Below are 22120 nucleotides of genomic sequence, written 5' to 3'. Positions count from 1 at the left end.
TTTTATTTTGTACCAACAATTTATTCCCTGTACTTTTCCCCCATTCCCCCCTCCCACTCCCTGCTGATAACCCTCCCTGTGATATCCATTTATGTGATTCTGTTTCTACTCTAGTTGTTTGCTTAGTTTGTTTTTGTTTTTGATTTTTAGGTTCAGTTGTTGATAGTTGTGAGTATGTTGTCATTTTAGTGTTCATATTTGTGATCATCTCCTTTTTCTTAGATAAGTCCCTTTAATATTTCACGTAATAAAGGCTTGGTGATGATGAACTCCTTTAACTTGACCTTATCTGGGAAGCACTTTCTCTGCCCTTCTATTCCTAATGATAGCTTTGCTGGATAGAGTAATGTTGGATGTAGGTCCTTGCCTTTTATGACTTCAAATACTTCTTTCTAGCCCCTTCTTGCCCGCAAGGTTTCTTTTGAGAAATCAGCTGATAGTCTTATGGGAACTCCTTTGTAGGTAACAGTCTCCTTTTCTCTTGCTGCTTTTAAGATTCTCTTTTCACCTTTAATCTTGGGTAATGTAATTATGATGTACCTTGGTGTGTTCCTCCTTGGGTCCAACTTCTTTGGGACTCTCTGAGCTTCCTGGACTTCCTGGAAGTCTATTTCCTTTGCCAGATTGGGGAAGTTGTCCTTCATTATTTTTTTTAAATAAGTTTTCAATGTCTTGCTCTTCCTTTTCCCCTTCTGGCACCCCTGTGATTCAGATGTTGGAATGTTTAAAGATGCCCTGGAGGTTCCTAAGCCTCTCATTTTTTAGAATTCTTGTTTCTTCATCTTCATTGTCTTCTGGTTGAATGTTTCTTTCTTCTTTCTGGTTCACAATGTTGATCTGAGACCTTGTTTCCTTCCTGTCACTGTTGGTTCCCTGTACTTTTTCCTTTATTTCACTTAGCATATCTTTAATTTTTTCATCTAATTTGTGACCATATTCAACCATTTCTGTGAGCACGATGATTACCAGTGTTTTGAACTGTGCATCTGATAGGTTGGCTATCTGTCACTTAGCTGTATTTTTTCTGGAGCTTTGATCTGTTCTTTCATTTGGGCCAATTTTTTTTTTTTTTTTTTTTTTTTTGTCTCGAAGTGCCTGTTACATAGTAAGGGATGGAGCCTTAGGTGTTCACCAAGGCAGGGTAACTGAGAGTCATTTCTTTGAGATGCTGTATGTGGGGGAGGGGTGCAAGAAGGAACAATGCCCCTTGCTCCACTCTGCTGGTTTTCAGTCACTTCCCCGCTCTCCACAAGCAAGTTGGGCCCTTCTGGTGCTGGTGCTGGTGAGTGGGTTTTTGTACATTCTAGGACCCTGTGCATCTCTCCAGTGGACACTCCTGTGAGTCTGTGAGTTTCTCCCACTGCCACCTCAACCCCCACAGGCGTTTTCAGTCAGAGGTTTGAGGCTTTATTTCCCAGCACTGAAACTCAGGGTTGCGTGGTCTGTCTCACTCCCCAGTTGTTCCTCCTGGTTTATCTGCATGTGATTGTAGGACCACCCAGTCTGCAATCCACCACTTCACTGGGTCCACCAGCTGCTGCCTTGCTGTGAGTCCTCTCCACCAGCTGTCCAACTCTGCCCCTCCTACTGGTCTGGATGAATGTTTCTTCTTTAACTCCTTGGTTGCCAGATTTCCATACAGTTCGATTTTCTGTCAGTTCTGGTTGTCTTTTGTTTCTAAATTTCTTGTTGTCCTTCTCTTGGTTGTTCAAGGAGGCACAGTGTGTCTACCTACACCTCCATCTTGCCTGGAAGTACCCCATTTGCCCATTTTATAATTGGATTTTATTTTTGGGGGTGTTGAGTTGTAGAAGTTCATTAAACAAATAATTTTAGATATTGACCCTTTATGAGATATATCAGCGAATATGTTCTCCCATTCAGTGCTTTGTCTTTTTGTTGATGGTTTCCTTTGCTTTGCAAAAACTGTTTAATTTGATGCAGTTCCATTTGTTTGTTTTTTCTTTTGTTTCCCTTGCCTGAGGAGATATATCAGAAAAAATATTGCCACAAGCAATGTCTGAGATTTCACTGCTTATGTTTTCTTCTAGGAATTTTATGGTTTCAGGTCTAACATTTAAGTCTTTAATCCACTTTGCATTCATTTTTGTGTGTGCCTAAGATGGTGATCTAATTTTATTTTTCTTCACATGTATGTTCACTTTTCCCAACACCATTTATTGAATAAACTATCTTTAACTATCTCAGTCAAAAATTAATTTATTATAAAGGTATGGGTTTATTTCTGGGATCTCCATTCTGTTTCATTTATCTATGTGTCTGGTTTTATGCCAGTAACATGCTGTTTTGATTACTATGGTTGTAGTATAGCTTGATATTTGGTAGTATGATCCCTCCAACTTTGTTCTTCTCTCTCAAGATCACTATTACTATTTGGGACCTTTTGTGATTCCATAAAAAAAAATTGAAAATATTTGTTCTAGTTCTGTGAAATACGTCATTGATATCTTGATAGGAATTGCATTGTATGTATAGAAACTTTGGGTAGTATGGACATTTTAATGATGTTAATTCTCCCTATCTATGAATATAGTATGTGTTTCCACTTATTTGTGTCTTCTTCAATTTCTTTCTTCAGGGTCTTAATTTTCCAAGTATATGTCTTTTACATCCTTAGTTAGGTTTATTCCTGGGTATTTTATTCTTTTTGGAACAATTGTGAATGGGATTGTTTTCTTTATTTCCCTGTTAGTTTGTTATTAGCATGTAAAAGTGCAACTGATTTCTGGGTATTAATTTTGTATCCTGCTACTCTACTGAATTAATTTATGAATACTAGCAGTTTCTATGTGGAATCTTCAGGGTTCTCTGTGTACGCTATCATGTCAGTTGCAAATAAAGACAGTGTTACTTCTTCCTTTCCAATTTGGAAGCCTTTTATTTCTTCTTCCTGCCTGACTCCTATGGGTAGAACTTCAGTACTATGTTGACTAAGAGAAGTGAAAGTGGACAGCCCTGTCTTGTTCCTGATCTTAAGGGGAACACTTATATTTTTTGCCCATTGAGTATGATGCTGGCAGTGTATTTGCCATATATGGCCTTTATTATGTTTAGGTATGTTACCTTTATTCCCACATTGCTGAGAGTTTTCATCAAAAATGCGTGCTAGATTTTATCAAATGCTTTCTCTGCATCTATTGATATGATCATGTGGTTTTTATCCTTCATTTTGTTTATGTGGTTAATCACACTTACTGATTTGTGAATTTGTGCCAACCTTGCATTCCTGTAATAAATCCCATGATCACCGTGTATGTATTTGGTATTTACAAAAATGTATTGCTGTATTCAGTTTCCTAATATTTCATTGAGGATTTTGGTATCTATATTTAACAATATAGAGTTGGAGTATAATTTTTTTTTGTAGTGTCTTTATCTGGTTTTTAAATTAGGATAATGCTGACCTTCTAAAATGATTTTGGGAGTCTTCCTCCCCTCTTGAATTTTTAGAGTAGTTTGAGAAGGAGAGGTGTTAGCTCTTTTCACAGTGTTTGGTAAAATTCACCTGCAAAGCCATCCAGTTCAGGCCTGTTGTTTGTTGGGAGTTTTTTGATTACTGCTCAATTTCACTAGATGTAATCAGTCCATTCAGGTTCTCTGATTCTCCCTTATTTAGTTTTGTAAAATTGTATGTCTCTGGGAATTTATTCATTTCATCCACATTGTCCAATTGGTTGGCATATAGTTGTTCATAATATTTTATAACAATCCTTTGTATTTTTTTGATAACAGTTGTTATTTCTCCTATTTCATTTCTGACTTTATTTATTTGGGTCCTCTCTCTTTTTTTCTTGATAAGTCTAGTTAAAGGTATGTCAATCGTGTTCATCTTTTTAAAGAACCAGTACTTGGCTTCATTGATTTTTTGTATTGGGTTGTAGACTCTATTTCATTTATTTCTGCTCTCATCTTTGTTACTTCCTTCCTTCTACTCACTTTGGGTTTTGATTGTTGGCCTTTTTAAAATTCCTTTAAGTGTAAAGTTAGATTGTTTATTTGAGCTTTTCTTGTTTTGTTTTGTTTTGTTGTGTTTTGTTTTGTTTTGAGATAGGTCTGTAATCCTATAAATTTCCCTCTTAGGACTGCTTTCCATATGTCCCAGGGATTTTGGGTTGTTATATTCTCTTTTTCATTTTTTTCGAGGTATTTTTTGACTTCTTCCTCAATCTTCTTGTTGACCCAATCATTGTTTAATAACATGTTATTTAGCCTCCATGTGTTTGTGAATTTTTCAGTTTTTTTCTTGTGATTGACTTCTAGTTTCATAGCATGTGATCAGAGAAGATACTTGATGAGATTTCAATTTCTTAAATTTATTGAGACTTGTTTTGTGTCCTAACATGCAGTCTATCCTAGAAAACATTCCATATGCACTTGAAAAGAATGTGTATTCTGCTGTGTTGGGATGAAATATTCTAGCTATCAACTAAATCCATTTGATCTAGTGTTTTCTTTAAGGCTGCTGACTCCCTGTTGATTTTCTGTTTGAAAAATCTACCCACTGAAGTCAATAGGGTGTTAAAATACCCTACTATGACTACATTTCTGTCTATCTCTCCCTTTATGTCCATCAAGATTTGCTTTACATATTTAGGTGCTCCTATGTTGGGTGCAAAAATCTTTACTGGAGTTATATACTCTTGTTGGATTATTCCCTTTATCATTATGTATCATCCTTTGTCTCTTACTATATAGCCTTGGTTTTAAAATCTTTTTTGTCTATATAAGTATTGCTATCCCACTTTTTTTTCTTTCCATATGCATGAAATATTTTTTTCATCTCCTTACTTTTACTCTGTGTATATCTTTCAATTTGGGATGGGTCTTTTGGAGGCAGCATTTATATTAGTCTTGTTTTCTTTTTTAAAAAATATTTTATTTATTTATATTTAGAGAGAGGGAAAGGGAGGGAGAAAGGGAAAGAAACATCAATGTGTGGTTGTCTCCCACACACCCTCTACTGGGGACCTGGCCTGCAACCTAAGCATGCACCCTTAATGGGAATCAAGCTGGCAACCCTTTGGTTTGCAGACCTGCACTCAATCCACTGATTCACACCAGCCAGGGTTAGGTCTTGTTTTCTTGACCATTCAGTTATCCTATGTCTTTTAGTTGGAGCCTTTAAGCAATTTACATTTAAAGTGATTATTGATGGATATGCTTTTTGCCATTTTATTTTTAACTATTTTCATTTGTTTTTTCCTCCTCCTTCCTCTTTCCCTCCCTGTCCCCATCCTCCTCTTTCTCCTCCTCTTTCAAGCAAGCACTTTAACATTTGTTGCAATATTGATTTTGTGTTAACGAGCTCCTTTAGTTTTTTTCTTGTCTGGGAAGCTTTTTATCTGCCTTTCAGTTTTAAGTAATAGCCTTGCTGGGTTAAGTAGCCTTTGTTGTAGATCCTTGCTTTTCATCATCTTGAATATTTCATGACAAACCCTACTGGCTTGTAATGTTTCTGTGAGAAACAAGATGACAGCCTAATGGAAGCTCACTTGTAGGTAACTAACTGCTTTTCACTTCTAGCTTTTACCATTCTCTCCTTGTCTTTAAGCTTTGCCATTTTAATTATGATGTGTCTTAGTTTAGTCCTCTTTAGGCCCATTTGTTTTGGACTCTGTGCTCTTCTTGAACTTGTGTGACTTTTCCCTTCACCATACACTATATTAGGGAAGTTTTCTGTCATTATTTAAGTTTTCAAACACTTGCTTACTCTCTTCTCCCCTGGTATTCCCATGATAAAGATGTTGTTATGTGTCATGTTGTCCCAAAAGTTTAAATTCTCATTTAAAAAAAATTATCTTTTTCCCTGCTCTGCTTAGGGGTTTTTTTCTACTGGTCTTCAAAATTGTTGATTCAATCAATCTTCTGCTTCATCTAAGCTACTCTTTATTTCTTCCAGTGTGTTATTTATTTCAGATATTGCACTCTTTGTTTCTGATTGGTTCTTTTTTAATGTTTTCTCTGTCTTTTTTCATGCTGTTGAATATCCTTGTAATCACTATGCTAAAGTCTATTTCTGATAAATTGCTTACCTCCATTTCATTTAGTTCTTCTGGAGGATTCTGTTTGTCTTCCCATTTGGGCTGCCTCTTTGAGTTTGTTTCTATTAGGTAGATCTGCACAGACTCTGGAGCTGCCTAATTCAAACACTGCCCGTGAGTGGTCCTGGTCAACCTGTTTGGAGCTATCAGTGATTCCCCAGCAGGTGCCTTAGTTAGCTGGGCCTGTGTGTGTGCAGAAAGAGCCAAACTGTGCACCAAGGCTGGCTTTTGCCCGCAGTGTGTCTGGGGGAGGTCAGAGATCCTCCTTTGTCTGCAGGCACTGAAATAGCCTCCAGCTGTACTTTTCTGGGCTTAAGCCAAGGTGAGCAAAAGGCATTCCTGCAGGTGAGGCTATTGCTTTCTCTCAGGCTGATGAAGCATGGAGGGGAATATTCTGCCTGAGAAAGATGACTTCTGCAGTAAGGGGAATGATTCAGCACAAGGATCCTGGCGTCTGACCCTTCAGCTCTCTCCTCAGCCTCCAGCTTTCTCCTCAGCAGCCCAGCTTAGGATCCTAATTTTCTTTTCTTGAAGTGTCTTTAACTGGCTTTTGTATCAGAGTAATTCTTGTCTCTTAGATAAATTCAGCAGGGTTCAACCCTCTTAAATTTTCTGGAACAGTGTGTGTACAAATAGTATTATTTCTTCCTTAAATGTTTGGTAGATTCTGAATTAAAGTCATCTAGGCCTGAAATTCTCTTAGTGGGAATATATTTCATTATAAATACAATTAAAAAAATAGATATAGGGTTGTTCAGGTTATGCACTTCTTGAGGAAGCTTTGGTAGTTTGGTATTTTAAACAATGTGTCCCATTTCATCTAAGTTTTTGAATTTACTAGCAGAAAGTTGTTTCTACTATTCTCTTATTTGTTAATATCTGTTAAAACTGTAGCAATGTTAGCTCATATTCCTGATAATGGTAATCTGTGTCTTTTTTCTTGTTTCCTGATCACTCTGGCTAGAGGTTTATGAATTTTGTTGATCTTCTCAAAGAACTCACTTCTACTTTTATTGATTTTACTCTTTTGTTTTGCTGTTTTCATTTCATCTCTTTCTATTGTGATCTTATTTCCTTTCTGCTTCTTATTTTGTGTGCTCTTCTTTGTATAATTTTTTAAGGTAATAGTTGAGGTCATTAACTACAATAAATCCCTTTCTTCTTTCTAATACTAGACTTCAGTGCTATAAATTATCTTCTGACCACTAAATTCATACTTAGCATCAGTTTTTCAACATTTCACTAATTTTGATGTATTTTGATTTTCATTCAGTAGAAAACACTATTTCTTCTTCTTCTTCTCTCTCTCTTAACCCTGGGTCTCTCTTAACCCAGGGGTAATTTAGAAGTTTACTTAGTTTCTAAATATTTAGGATTTTCTTGGTATCTTTCTGTTATGGATTTCTAATTTAATTTCATTGTGATTCTAGAGCATACTCTGTATAATGTATCCTCTTTAATTGATTGAAAATTGTTTTATGGTCAAGAATAAGGCTTATGGTGGTAATTTAAGCCCTTCCTGAAGTGAAACCATTCCAAGTACTTGACCCCGTGCCTTGTGAATTGTTTACTCTTCTACTCAAGCCCTGTATGCGTTTTGGAGATTATTTTCACTCCATCTTGTCAGGTGGTTCTTTTACCAGACTTAGATTATTTCTTCAGATGCACTAGCTAATTATTACTCAAATGAATACTCTGTGGGTGGTATTCTGGAGTTCTCTCTGCATGTAGCTCTCACCTCTCAAGCATTCTGATCTGTGAAATCCAATTGCCTATACTTCAGTGGGATCCCAGCTCCATCTCCCCAAGCAGGGAGTTTGCCAGGCTCTATCTGGGCTTCCTCTCCTCGAAGAATAGCCTTGAAACTGTTTTTAGGCAGTAAAATGGGGAAATTAGAAAGTTTACCTTGTTTGTTTGACATCTCTCAGCAATCACTGTCTTTCATTATTTGATGTCTTAAGAACTGTTGTTAAGTATATATTTAGTTTTACTGGACAAGAGAATAAACTCAGTCCTGTTACTCTACCTTGGCTGGAAAAAGAGGTCAACTTTGGGTAGTTTTTGAAAAAGCTTTCTCTTTTCTACTCTCCTAGTCAGTCTCTAGAAAAATTGAAACAACAGGGTGTCTGCGTGTGTGTGTAGAGAGAGACAGAGACAGAGATTGACTGAGGTTTATTGTAGGGAATTGGCTCATGTCTAACATGATTGTGGAGGCTGGCAGGTCCAAAAATCTGCATGGTAGGGTGGCCACCTGGAGCCACAGGGAAGAATTAATGTTTCATTTCAAACCCAAAGGCAGGCTGCAAGAATCTCCTCTTCCTCAACGGAGTCAATGTTTTCTCTATTAAATAATGCTCACTCACATTATGGAGGGTTATCTGCTTTATGCAAAGATTACTGATTTAAATGTTAATCTAATGGGAAAAAAAACCCCTTCACAGCAACATTTAGACTGGTGTTTGACCAAATATCTGGGTATAGCAACCTAGCCAAGTTGACACATAAAATTAACCATCACAACTACTAATGAGAATGCTTGTTCTATATGAATTTCTTGTGTATCATTTTGATTATTTCCTCATGTTTAAATATTAATAGGATATTTACTGGGCAAAGAGTTAAAACTCCTTTAATCCTGCAGAGGTCATGGCTGATCTGAAAGATACAAACTCTTTTCTTAAATATTGTTACATACATCAGGTGCACAGGTCTAAGGTAATGACTAGCAGTATGGTTGTACATGACTAATGTTAAGCCATATTGTTTAAGTCATCAGTTTGGCTATAACATGTGTTTCGTAAGGGTGTGTGATATTCTATAGTAAATTGTATCTGAGATATACTGCAAAATCTGAACCGTTGGTGTAAATTTTTTTTGTGAACTTCGTAATCAGTGTTGTATTTTTTTATTTACCATTGAAAATGGCTGTAAAAATATATTAATTCAATAATTCAAAAGATATTGAAGATCTTCAGCAAATTTTACTCTAGTTCGATGATGAGAATGATAGACTCCGATGTGAAAATGAAAGTGATTAGGAGATGAAGATTATGTCGAAGTTCATTCAGAAGATTTGGATGCCAAGCAAGATATTTCTAGTGAAGAAAGTGAAGATGAATTAGATATGAATGAAGAGTAATTTTTTTAGAAAGGATAAAGAATCAAAATGGAGGGAAAATCTAATAAGAAGACAAATTAGAAAAGAGCCACAGAATATTTTGTGCCAACTTCCCATTAGTTTGGCCAAATGCAAAAAATGCCAACACGGAACTTGAAATTTGGAAATGCTTTATCACAAATAATATTTTAGACCTGATCTTATTATATACAAATAAATGTATTGATTCTATCTTGAACCAGTTTACACAAGAAATAGATGTTAAACAAATACACAAACCAAATTAAGAGCATTTTTAGGCCTCATATCGCGCTGGTTTCCATTGCAGCAGTCTGCTAAATTTGCAGGATTTATGGGCTACAGATGGTAGTGGGATTGAACTGTTTAGACTTATCTTTATGGAGATTTATATTTATTCACAATTGTATCAGGTCTGATGACAAAGTTACCCATTCAGATCACCTGAAAGTGCACAAAGTAGTGGCTGTGAGGGACTTTTCTCAGCATTGTAGAAACTTGTAAATTATGTTCCTCTACAAGGACAGAAGGTAACAATAGATGAAATGTTACCTGGATTTAGAGGCAAGTGTGGGTTTAGGCAATATATTCCATCCAAACCCAGTAAATATGGTATAAAAATTTTTGCTACGGTCAATTCAAAAGTATTTTACACAGGAAACATTGAAATATATGCTGGTAAGCAGCCCAAAGATCCTTACTTGATTAGTAATAAACCAGCAGATGTAATCAAGAGGCTTGCAGAACCCATTTATTCATCAGGACATAATAGTACAGCAGATAACTGGTTCATTGATAGAAATCTTATCTCCAAATTGGAAAAGAAGTGACTTTCATATGTAGGTACTGTTCATAAGAATAAACCTCAACTACCCCCCGAATTTGTGTCTTCTTTGTGTCTAAAAACTGACCCCCAAAATACAATTTATTTGGTCATGGTGCAGATTGCATACTTGTATCTCATGTACCCAAAAGGGAAAAAACCCAATTTTAGTTTCAAGTATGCATTTCAGTGACACTGTAAATTTAGATTCACAAAAGCCTGATATAATAGAATATTACAACCAAATGAAGTCAGGAGTTGACACTGTGGGCGAAATGATACATGTAATGTGGCCAGGAACACCAGAAGATGGCCTGTGGTTATATTCTACACAATTCTGAATATTGCAGGAATAAATGCTCGGACTGTTCATATGCTGGACAGCAATGTGAAAATAAGGCACAGAATATTTATTAGAAATCTCACAGCACAGTTAGTGTCAGAATAAAAAGGTGTTCTGAAATCTCTACAGGTGTGCATAAGCCTTTACACCTGAAACTTCTTCAATTTCAAACACAAATTGAAGGAAATTCTAACGATGACATATATGCAGCTCCCTTGACAAGCAGAAAAAAAGACACAGTGCTATGAATCCAAAATGAGTCGATCAAAATACTTTTGCAAATGTTGTGAAAGGTATTTGTGCCTTGAGCACAGCGATATTGTCTGCGATGGCTGTTGCAGAGGTTTTGCAAAGCCAGCTATTGAATATTCTGATAATTAAAGACATTTTAGTTGTATTTTTTAGCAATATCCATGTTTCTGTTATTTTAACACAAAAATTCTTATTCTTTGTTTTTATATTTATTTAATACATTTCTAGATTTTAACTGAAGATAAATCATGGTTTTTATTATATAAACATATTAAATGCAAATTTACAATGTTTTTAATTTTTTTGGCATTTCAGCACATATTAGTAATGAATGTATCTCTCTGATAAACACGACCTGCACTGTAATTTTTTCATCCCAACCTCCACAGGGGTAAGCCCGCAGCCAGCTTCACAGTAAGACCTGTAACTTCAGCTCTAGTTCTGCCCCATCCTATCTTCACCTTCTTGATTGACCCATTTTGGCACAAACTCAGACCACTTTGAGAATTAACCCATCCTGATTGTTGCATGCTAGTCCAAATATACAGAGTATTTTATGTATGAATGACACCGTGGTTATAATTGATCATCCTTTCTCTCATGATCCCAACAATGGAAGGAGCAAGACCCTGTGGGCAATAACTCAATTATAATACACTCAAGAGAGGGCAAATATACCCTAGGAATTGGAGTATCAGGATTAAATAACCTCAGATATCCAAATTAATAGGACTTTCAAGGACTCAGTGGAAGAAGTTATTGGGGTGGTGAATAGGAGTGAATCTCTCTGGTTTAGTTATGAATGGGAGCAGGTTAGAAGGCAGGTGACAAAGTATCATATTTATGGGTTTATTGACCAGCGGAAGAGCCAGGACCGTTAAGAAACATGAAATCATGCCACACATGAATAAGAAATAGAACGGGGGATCCTTATAATGAAGAAAGGGGATGGAGGAAAAGGGTGATGCTAGCTATCCTCCAACAGTTGATAACAACAAAAATCTGTCTTTTGAAAGGGGCTGAAGATCTCTTTTATATAGTCTCATAAAACAGAAATAGGATAGTACCACCAATCTGTGAAAGTTAGATGTCTTGGGCTCAAGGTAACAAAAACCTTTTTAACAATAGGATTATACAACAATGGAGTATGTAGTCCTGTGAGGTACACTGGAAGTGCTTGAGTAGAGGATAAATAACCTTATTTCTAGGGGTCCAACAAGTCCTTTTTGACGGGTTTTATTACGTGTTCAGGAAAAACTGGCAGACCCAGGGAAAGGCTCACTGACTTGGGATTATTATCATAGTGCCGATCCCGATCACTGGCACTGTCTATCAGTGATAATTATAATTTTCCCAGTTGTAACTGAAATTTCCATAGAGTTGAAAGTCATATATAGATTGTGATTAGGAAAAAACTCCCTAAAGAACACATGTTTTTCAAGCCATTGTCCTCACCTAGAATGGCTACTCTGTCCTCTTATGTAAATTCCAGTTGGTTCACAAGACCCATTTACTCAGTAAATACAGGGGTGGGCAAAAGCAGGTTTTGTTTAAGTATCCAGTTTCATTGGGCATTGGTGAAATTACCTGCATCATTGCCTAAAAGAAAATCATAAGTAAGGACATGAAATAATAACAATAATAAAAGACAAGACAAAAATAACACAATAATAAATAGATACTAATATAGGAATCTTCCCAAACTTTGTGTTTTGTGAACTCACAACTATAAACCTACTTTTGCCAACTCCTTCTATTTGTTGAATACCTGCTTTGTGCCAGATAACGTTTCAGGCAATTATAGGCAATGGTAAACAAGACATACAAGATGAATAGTAAGAAAGATAATAAACAAATGACTGAATTGCAGATACCCAGGGAAAAGTGGTATATGTGGGGGAGAAGAGGTCTATTTCCTCATAGTCATAAAAAGTTACACTGAGGTCACATTTGAGCAGAGAACTCAAAGAAGAGAGTAGAACATGTAGTCTAAAAAGCGTGTTCCATGTTGCAGGTGGACAGTATCTAAGGTAGGATCTTGATATCATTGTCAGCAAGATACACTTCCATTCCTCCATTTTCAATCAGAAGCTCTGATCCTCCAGCTTGCAATGACCAAACTCTTAAAATAGCACTTGTCCCTGTGACTCATTTGGCACTGAATGTATGTTGCATTATAATACTAGTTGTCTTGAGAAGTTGAGATGTCTGCTTTCCACTTAGGACTGAGCTCCTTCAGGCCAGGGACTGTTTTCTATGCTGCTTGATATACTCAAAGTCCAAAATAGTACTCTCATGTAACTAGCGTTCAATGAACCCTCACAATGACCATTATCTGGTATAATGATCTATGCAGTTGTCATGCCTTCAAGGAGCACATCAACTCTTGACTGAAGGTAGAGTTGATCCGAGTAGTGAGAGGTTCTGGCTATTTAAAAAACATAACCCATAAACGTATGTTGGTTTTGAACTTATTAGGTATACTTTATAATGAACTGATAATGTTGAATGTGTTCATAATTTATTAAAACAATCCATTCTTAATTGATATTACAAATAAAGTACTTCACCTTTAGTTGATCAGAAATGGTCTTTGTCTTAGGCCTTTAGAATTGAAAGTCTTTCTTATACTAAAAGAATGCAGACTTCATAACTGCAGTTTGTAATTAGTTTTTCCTTTTGTCATATAATAGTATTTCAAGAGAGAAGTCAAAGGCCCATGATAAGCAGTTTCCTATACCATTGCCATTTTCCCTGAGGTGAGACAGTATGCTGACAGAGATTAACCACACTGCAGAAGTGTGTTATGGAACACTGGAATCCTAATAGTGGTTGTAAAGCTTCATAGTTTAAGAAAATAATACAACCCTGAAGACATGTTCTAAATGAACACCAATATGATGTTTGAAATTGAAAAGGTGGAACATGTTTACTTTGCCTTGTAAAAATATTGATCAAATACCATCAACCTGAAAGTAAGAATACTATAATTTTGGCTTTATTCTGAGTTAGAAAAATGTCTTCTTGTGCTAACACTACTCTAAACTTCTTTTACTTCACATTTACCCAAAGGAACAACCTGATGATTTTCAAGTAGTCAATTCATTTTTTTTTAAAGCAATATGGTATTATGGAGAGAAAACACTAACTTTGATGTCAGGAATCTAGATTAGAATCATTGCCCTACTAATCAATAGCTGTGCATCCTTGTCTAGCAAATGGAGACATCTTTCCTATGTACCTTCAAAACTTTCAGTCGCCTATATAGTTGTCAGTTATTCAACCTTGCTAGGTAGTGTTAGGGAGTATTAAAGTTCATGCACTTCAAATAGATGAATCAAATGTTATGAGAGGGTGATATTTTAGGCAATAAATGTACTACTTAAGATTCTGGGACCATGTGAAACTGGAAGTCAGACTGATGGTTATGCTCTCTACGCCCTTCCTTTTACTAACAGTAGTTAAAGATAAAAATCTTTAAGAACTTTATCAAACAGGTTAAATGATTAATGGAGGTTTGCTATTTTGGAAACAAAGATTATATTCGATTAACAATAATAACTCTGTCGGCAAATAGCTTCTCTAATTTTACAGGGAAGAATTTGGGTGAGAACAGTTAAGCCGTTTGTTCATGATCACACATCATGCCAGAGACAGAAATCAAAACTTCAAACCGAGATTTGGGTGAGAAAGCCACTTTAATACCAGTGATTTTCAAACTTCAGCAAGCCTTCGGAATACCTGGAATGCTCATTCCAAATGCAGAGTCCCAGATGGCCTTTGGGATCATGCATTTTTATAAACACACTGTGTAAATGTGATGTGGCCCGAGATGCCTATTTAAGAACAAGAGCCCATTAGGTCTGAAAACTGCCTACTCAAGAAAATCAAAGATAACATAGCTTTATAATAAATTAGCATTTCTTTGTTATTTTTACCTGGCTATAAACTAGAATATTTCTCAGTTATTGTGGTCCTAGAATTCTTACTCAAGAGGCTATGTAATAAAGTATTTCAAGAGCATTTTATAAATGCAGAAGATTCTTGTTATATTTCAATCTGGTGAAAAATATGCCTACCTTCCCTGAATTAACCATAAGGTATAATTCATCATCCAGACTGGAACACTGTTGAGAGTGAAAGGAGCACTATTAATAATACTGTCAAGACAACAGGCATTAACTGGAACCACCCCCAGGAAACTGAGACATGTGAGAGAAAAGTCAAACTTTCCTTTCCCTGTCCTACCATTAATTACTATACTATACCTTTATACACTCAGTACCATGTTCCTAGTCCAACCAATCTCTGAGTTTACCACCTGCTTCATTTTCTTATTTTGAAGTATATTATTTAAAAGGAAAAACCCCCTAATTTTAGTGTACACAAAATCAATCCAAAATGGGGATGCAGCTTGAAGTACTGAAAGATAACACCAGCACAGGGACTAAAGATCTGCATTCAAATCCCAGGATGCGACTTTGTAGCTATGACCTAAGACAAATGATTTGCCTTTTACTTGAGTCTCAGTTCCATCAGCTGTAAAATAAGGAGGATAATATGGACATCAGAGTTATGTAACAAACACATTTGAAGGTGTCCCATAAAAGTTGGAAAATGTTACATGGACAATAAATATGAAGGAAAGCATTACAAGACATATTCTCTGACAGAAGCTACAGTCACATTACTAGGTGCTTACAGGTATTTTGATTAATATTTCTACCTCCCTCACTGGATTTCTGGGCAGGGTGGTATTGTGGATCCCTCATACTCATAGGAGGAACAGGGATGACTGTTTAGTATAATGAGCATTACAGTTGTCTTTGTTATTAAATTATAACTCAAAAAGAAAAAACAATCTCATTACCTTCAGCATCTACAGAATTGGCCATGCCTTTCAGGAGCGTGGTACTACTACATCTGCACTATGGATGTAGCTATGGTGTTAGGTCCTCCGGTGCCATTTTTGGAGCCAAGAATAGCAGGTTAGCACCAAGACAGTCTTGCCGCATGAGTTTGTAGAGAAAGCATGTGACTGAGTGTCAGGACCTGCAAGTACTAGGATGCCTCAGCCACTACTTAGCCACATGACCTGGGGCAAGATGTACCTGTAAAACGAGGGGATAGACTAGGGGATCATTAAAGACCTGCAAGCTCTGACATCCTTGGCATTTTGCAAGTCTAGATGACTTGTAAACTGCCTACTTCTTGGATATTTTCTTACCCTTTCTCATAACAGAAGAGAAAGTTTAAGCACAATTAAACAGAAATAGACTTTAAAATAGAGATTTAAACAGACATACACAGATAAAATAGGTGCTCAATTAAGAAACATTTATTCTTTCCCACAAGAAAGCGAAATTGCAGTTGAAACATAAACTAAGAAACATTTGTTTTACAAGGTAATTTGCTATACTATGACTTTAAGGTGTTAGACAAGAAATTATTAAAGGCCCTGTAGGTTCTGAATTTTGCAATTCTGATACAGTCTTGGCATTTTACGTGTCTAGATGACTGCCTGCATTGTTTTATATTTCCTTTACATTTTAGTCTGTTCTTATTACAAAAGAAAACATTTAGCATACCATTGCAGAAACAGCAGGTTTAAATAGAGATTTGAAGTAACTTCAAAACACATTTGCACTGAAATATACAGAAAGAATAGTTGCTGAGTCAGGGAACACATTCACAGTCTCAATTATTTCCTTTAATTATGGAAAACAAATATGAACGAAGTAACATTTGTCTTACAAGGTAACTGAATTCTTTTAATTTTTTAACTGGGGACATATAAAACAGTTCCACATTTACACAATACTATTTTCAAAATAGGTTTTTCACTTGTAAGAATGAAAGTTCTCAGTGACAAGCTTTAGATATGCAACTTAGCCCAGTGAGTATCAAATTTGTCACAAGAAGCAACTATATACAACAGTTCCGTACAACCCCCAGCATCAGGAAGTAAAATTAGACAATTAAGGTAGAAAAACAATATCCCTACAAAGTATAAGTGATTAAGGCCCAAAGACCACATTTACAAATGGATATAAGATCTCAATTATTCAACTAAGCAAGTAACTTAATTAGCACAGTAACTCCATTTCTTGCTACTTCCTTATTTCTGATTCTAGGAATATGTATGCAGCACCTACTGGGCAAGACATTAGGAGCACTAGGAAGAATCAGACATGGTCCCAGGGGTATGCTGGTAAGTGTTGAACAACCAGCTCTTGACAGGAAGAGAAGCATTTAATTACAGCATTTATCCATTTCTATGGGGTAAGATACTTCTACTATGGCAAATTTCAAGCTTCCAACAACTTGGTAACTGGCTCACAAAATTCCCGAAACTTTAACAATCATCTCTCACAAACTATTATAAACCAGCTCCAACACACCACACCCTCCAGTAGCTCATAGTCTCTTCATGGGTACATTTTAGAGAACAGAAAGGAATGAGGAAGATAGAGATAAAATTTAAGTAATTATAGTTTTGTAAGTTTTAAAAGTTAAAAGAAACACTAAAATCTGTGAAAATTTCCTACTTCTCTTTTTACTATACCAGTTTTTCTCTTGCTTAAATTTATTTCAGGAGGGTCATTAAGGAACAAGTTTAAAGGATTTGTGGACAAAGGCAATGGGGATGGGAGGATTGAAGGTGGGAGGGAGGGGTGGGTAGGGCAGGGGAGAGTAATGGGGGGAAATGGGGACAACTCTAATTGCACAATAAAAAGTTTATTTCAGGAAATTAAAATGTAGTATAATGGGGGAAAGAAAAGCATGAGTCGAGTAAGAAGGAAAAATGACAAGAAAAACATCCTAAGATACACGCTGACGGTTATCATATTTATGCTGGAAGAAAATACATACTCAGATGAGTACAAATATGATGTAACCTTTAAAATTCTATCATCTTTAAGCCCTTTCAGTTCAGTTCACAGTCCAGAAGATTCATCCTGTCCTCTTTGGCTGCAGCTTTGATATTAGCTAGCTTCTTTTGCACAATACTGAGTGAACTGTTTCACACCACTCACAATATAAGCTCATAACAAAAGGCAAAACTAAATTGCGATGTCTGAAAACTCCCCTTGCACAATCACCCCTTGCATCAGATCTTAGGCAAGTGCCGGCTGGAGTGACCAGGAAATTCATCTGGTAGCAAAACATGGAGCCTGCAGGTTGGGCACGTCCCCTGCTGCATTAACCAAGGTCTAATGCACTAAGGAGCAAAAAGATTCATGTCAGTCTCTCAGATATAGCCTAGCAGAGGCAGCTATTAATCTATGTCAGGACTGTCAACCAACATGACTATTGGTGGGTCTTAGCCTTATCTGGTGGGTTGCCAAGCCAACTGCTGCAGTCATGGCACCTTCTCTATGGTTCGCTGAGTGACGTAGCTGGTAACAGAAGGACACCTTCCAGTCAGTTTATTCTATAGGATCCTTCCCCTAACCCCAGTATTCAAGATGATTAGCAGTTCTTCCTAACAAAAAGGCTGAGGAAAGTTGCTATATTTTTTTCTAGTTTATCATATATCATTCTCATAATCCAGAAAACATCAAAACTAAACATATAAAAGTCACCAATACCTTGTATCAAGTGCTTATGGCATTGTGGCATTGTGACGTTAAAATCCCTAGATGACAGATGCAGTTTTCTGGTTGCTTTTTCTTTGGTGACAATGGTAGTACTCTTTACTATGAACTATCTGTTAAGTTGTTTGCTTGAACCTAACTCTACAAAAGGAAATTTTTACCTGTATAAATAATGGAGCCAGGTCAGATGAGAGAGGATAAAGAATAGGCATCATATATAAACCCCATTAAATCTTACCCTAAAAAGTAACCTGGATGAATTACCTACTTTCTATTCGATAGGTAATGGCAAAGAATAAAATAAGTTTTGTGAAGCATTTAATTTCCAAATGAGTCAGACTTCTAAGACTTTAAATGGGAAAGTCAGGTGGCCAAATATCTGTCCTGGAGATCTTTTAAAATTAGCCATTCTGTGTAAATCTCTTTATATCAGAGCAGATGCAAAATATAATTCTGTAGCATGTATCACATATCCTTGAAATGATGTTTTACAGACATGGCTTGAATAAGCTGGCTATTGTTCACTTTCCTGAAAAGCCTTTTTTTGTGTAATATTATCTCTTCCAGTGTCAAATTATGCAAGTCTGCAACAGAAGACTGGGATCATAAATTGTGTATCACTAGCACCCGCACAGCAGCAACACCAGGAGTTGATCTATAAGAATGCCAAGAATTGACAAAAGATGTGTCAGCCTCGCATTTTTCTAACATCAAAACTCAAGACTGAGCATCTTCAAAAGCAGATACCGATCCTTGGACAAGCTGCTATGGTAAAGCTTATGCGTTATAGCAGTAGAGGCCGTCATGAGGTGTGGACAAAGGACACTATGCATTATTTATAGCACGTGAAGGTGAAGCGGCACCGTTGCTAAACTGCCACTGAATTAGTGTGTCAATTAATATTCTTCCTAGTTCTACTCAAGTGAACTGCCCACTCTTGATCATTTAAATCCCATCATTGTCCCCTTCTCCAGTAAGGTGTGTGGAGATCTGAGAAAGCGCAATGCAACTCATAGCTGGGTATGTGACAACAGGTGTAAATAGTTCTGTGTGGTAGGAAAAGCCCAGCATTCTATCCGAAGGAACTCAAGAAACAGCAGTGGATAATGACACAGGCAAATGATTTCAAGTAAGGCAGGATGAATCTTGCATAGATGATTAATGGTAAAATATTAAAATGATAAGTTTACCTGAGAGTGGAATTTGTGAGCACAAGGCAAAACTGAGAGGTTTTCTGGAGAGAGATTCTCATGACAGATCACACAAGGCTCTTCTTCCTCTTCCTCATCATCCTAGGGAAAATACACATAAGATGTATTCAGCTCATTTCTTTCTCCCAAATTTAAATTGATTTAAAAAGTCTCATTCTCACCAAATTATTGGCCCTTTCCCACGTGACAGACCCTTGTGAACCAAGGGGCCTCCAGGCTGGTTTGGGGGGCTGGACAGCATTGGACTGTGGTGGAGTATGGCTGGGTGAAACGCAACTACCATTTGGCACTGATTCTCCTTGACCCTGAAAAGAAAAATATTATGCTGAAGTTTTTTAGAATTGTCCTAAAGCAGGAAAAATGAATAGAATAGCACAGAATGTAAACTAGTAAGGATTAGTAAAAGGGTAAAGTCAATCAGATTAATGATAAAACCTGAACCAAAATGTTGGCATTATTATTTATATATTTAGAGCCAAATAAAAGAAAAATAACTATATATACTCTTTTAATTTAAACTGTTTGTGGAAAATCAGAAAAAAATTCCTCTTTTAGAATCATTCAAAGTAACCTAGCATAAATTTCAGAAGGGTCAGTTCTAGAATGATCAGAGGCATTTCAAAAAGACTTTCCATGCCATTTGTCCAGTTGAAGTTGACTTTTTATTGTTAATTGATGAATTAATACAATTATAGATTATTTTTCTGAACATGTTATGGAGATAATTATGACAGCTAACTACAAGAGTTAAGGGCTTGAAGGAGTTCAAGATAGAGACTGGACAAGCACAACGAGACACAGCACTGAGAAGAGTCGGAGAGATACAGCTCCACTGAGAGAAAAAAACCACACTCCGGCGGTGGTATTCCACGTCAGGAGGGATCTCAAGGTACTTTTCCTTGAGGAGCGACAGATTCAAGTTCCACATCAGGTATCCCAACCCTTAATACATGCACAAGATAGGTGAGACCACAAAACACCTGGCTTTGAAAAACAATGGGGAATACATCCAGGAAAACTACAGAACTGCAGGGAAAAGAAATTTCACTTTTAAGGGGCTCATGCACAGACTCACTGGATCAGGAAACCACAGAGAAAACACCACATGAAAAGCACATAGACCAGTGATTTTCAACCTTTTTCATCTCATGGCACACATAAACTAATTACTAAAATTCTGTAGCATACCAAAAATGTATTTTTTGCTAATCTGACAAAAAATAAGTATAATTTTGATTTATTCATACCAGATAGCTATTGTTGTCTTGGCTGTTGTCATTTTTTTATTTGACAGTCTAAGGGAGAAGAGCTCAGTGCCCCTGACTAAACAGCCAGGTACTGCATGTTCTAAAAATTCCTGTAGCACAGCAGTGTTCCGTGGCACACTGGTTGACAATCGCTGACACAGACCACAGTTGAAGGGGACACATTTAATATTCCTGGAAAGGCTGCCAAAGAGGAAGGAAGTATCAGGGACTCTCCCCAGGGTCTGAACCATGTTGGCAGCTATTATCCAGTTCTGCCGTGCCGATGCCAGTCCTAGCAGACACCATTTTAAAAGTTTCCCTCTAGCCTCCTACACTAGTGGGCACACTCTGATGAAAGCCTGCATACCCCTACACTTCAGCCCTGCTATACAGCCAGCCCCGCCCACACAGCAGGCCAGCAGCCATCACAGCCCACTGAAACAGAAGGGTGTATGCCTCCCAACAGGGGACCCCTGGGAACCTGGCTCTGGTGGCCCGAGGGGACTACCCTGTTGGGCCTGCAGGACATCACGTACACAAAGCTACTTCTTCAAGACTGGGAGACATAGCTGATCTACCTAATACACAGAAACAAACACAGAGAATTAGGTAAAATGACAAGACAAAGGAATATGTTCCAAACAAGGGAACAGGATAAAACCTAGAAAAATAACTAAATGAAATAAAGATAATCAGCAGTCAAAAAGTTGCTCACCAAACTTGAGAGAAAAATGAATGAACACAATGAGTACTTCAACAATGGGATAGAAAATATAAGAAAGTACCAGTCAGAGCTAAAGAACACAATAAACTGTAATAAAAAATACACAAGGAAATCAAAAGGTTAGATGACATAGAAAAATAGGTCAGTGATCTGGAATAGTGAAAGTCACTCAAGCTGAAAAGGAACAACAAAAATAAAAAGAATTACAAAAAAAAATGAGAATAGTTTAAAGTACCTCTGGGACAACACCACGCATACTAACATTTGCAGGACTGGGGTCCCAGAGGAAGAGAGAAAGGAACAGAAAACTTGTTTGAAGAAATAATAGCTTAAAATTTCTCTAACTTGAGGCAGGAAACAGACATCCAGGTCCAGGAAGCACACAGTCTCAAACAAGATGAACCCAGAGAGGTCCACACCAAGATACATTATAATCACAATGGAAATAATTAAAGATAAAGAGAGAATCTTTCTTAAAAAGAGTCTATTTATTATTTTTTAGGGAGAGGGGAAGAGAGAGAGAGAAACACCAATTGGTTGCCTCTTGCATGGCCTGCAACTGGGGACCTGGCCCCACAACCCAAGCATGTTCCCTGAATGGGAATTGAACTGATGACCTTTTGGTTTGTGGAACAACACCCAATCTACTGAGCTGTACCATTCAGGACTAAAGAGAAAATCTTAACAGCAGCAATAGAAAAGCAAGTAGCAACAAACAAGGGAG

At 36.9% G+C, this 22120-nt stretch overlaps 1 protein-coding gene across 6 annotated transcripts in view; it reads right to left on the bottom strand.

Moving 5' to 3' along the window:
* Positions 1-15943: 15943 nt before the first annotated feature.
* DZIP3 (DAZ interacting zinc finger protein 3) overlaps positions 15944-22120 on the bottom strand; it is a 103861-nt gene continuing 97684 nt past the window's right edge. For all 6 annotated transcript variants that reach the window (XM_053918344.1, XM_045185964.2, XM_045185966.2 and 3 more), the window contains 3 exons: positions 19587-19730; positions 19405-19506; positions 15944-17838 (listed from right to left, as the gene is read on the bottom strand). In XM_053918344.1, coding sequence (XP_053774319.1) covers positions 17728-17838; positions 19405-19506; positions 19587-19730 — 357 coding nt within the window. In that variant the 3' untranslated portion in view covers positions 15944-17727. The remainder of the gene's footprint in view (positions 17839-19404; positions 19507-19586; positions 19731-22120) is intronic.

Source organism: Desmodus rotundus, chromosome 2, assembly GCF_022682495.2.
Source record: "Desmodus rotundus isolate HL8 chromosome 2, HLdesRot8A.1, whole genome shotgun sequence".
Classification (NCBI taxonomy): domain Eukaryota; kingdom Metazoa; phylum Chordata; class Mammalia; order Chiroptera; family Phyllostomidae; genus Desmodus; species Desmodus rotundus.
This window is presented reverse-complemented; position numbering and strand designations above follow the sequence as displayed.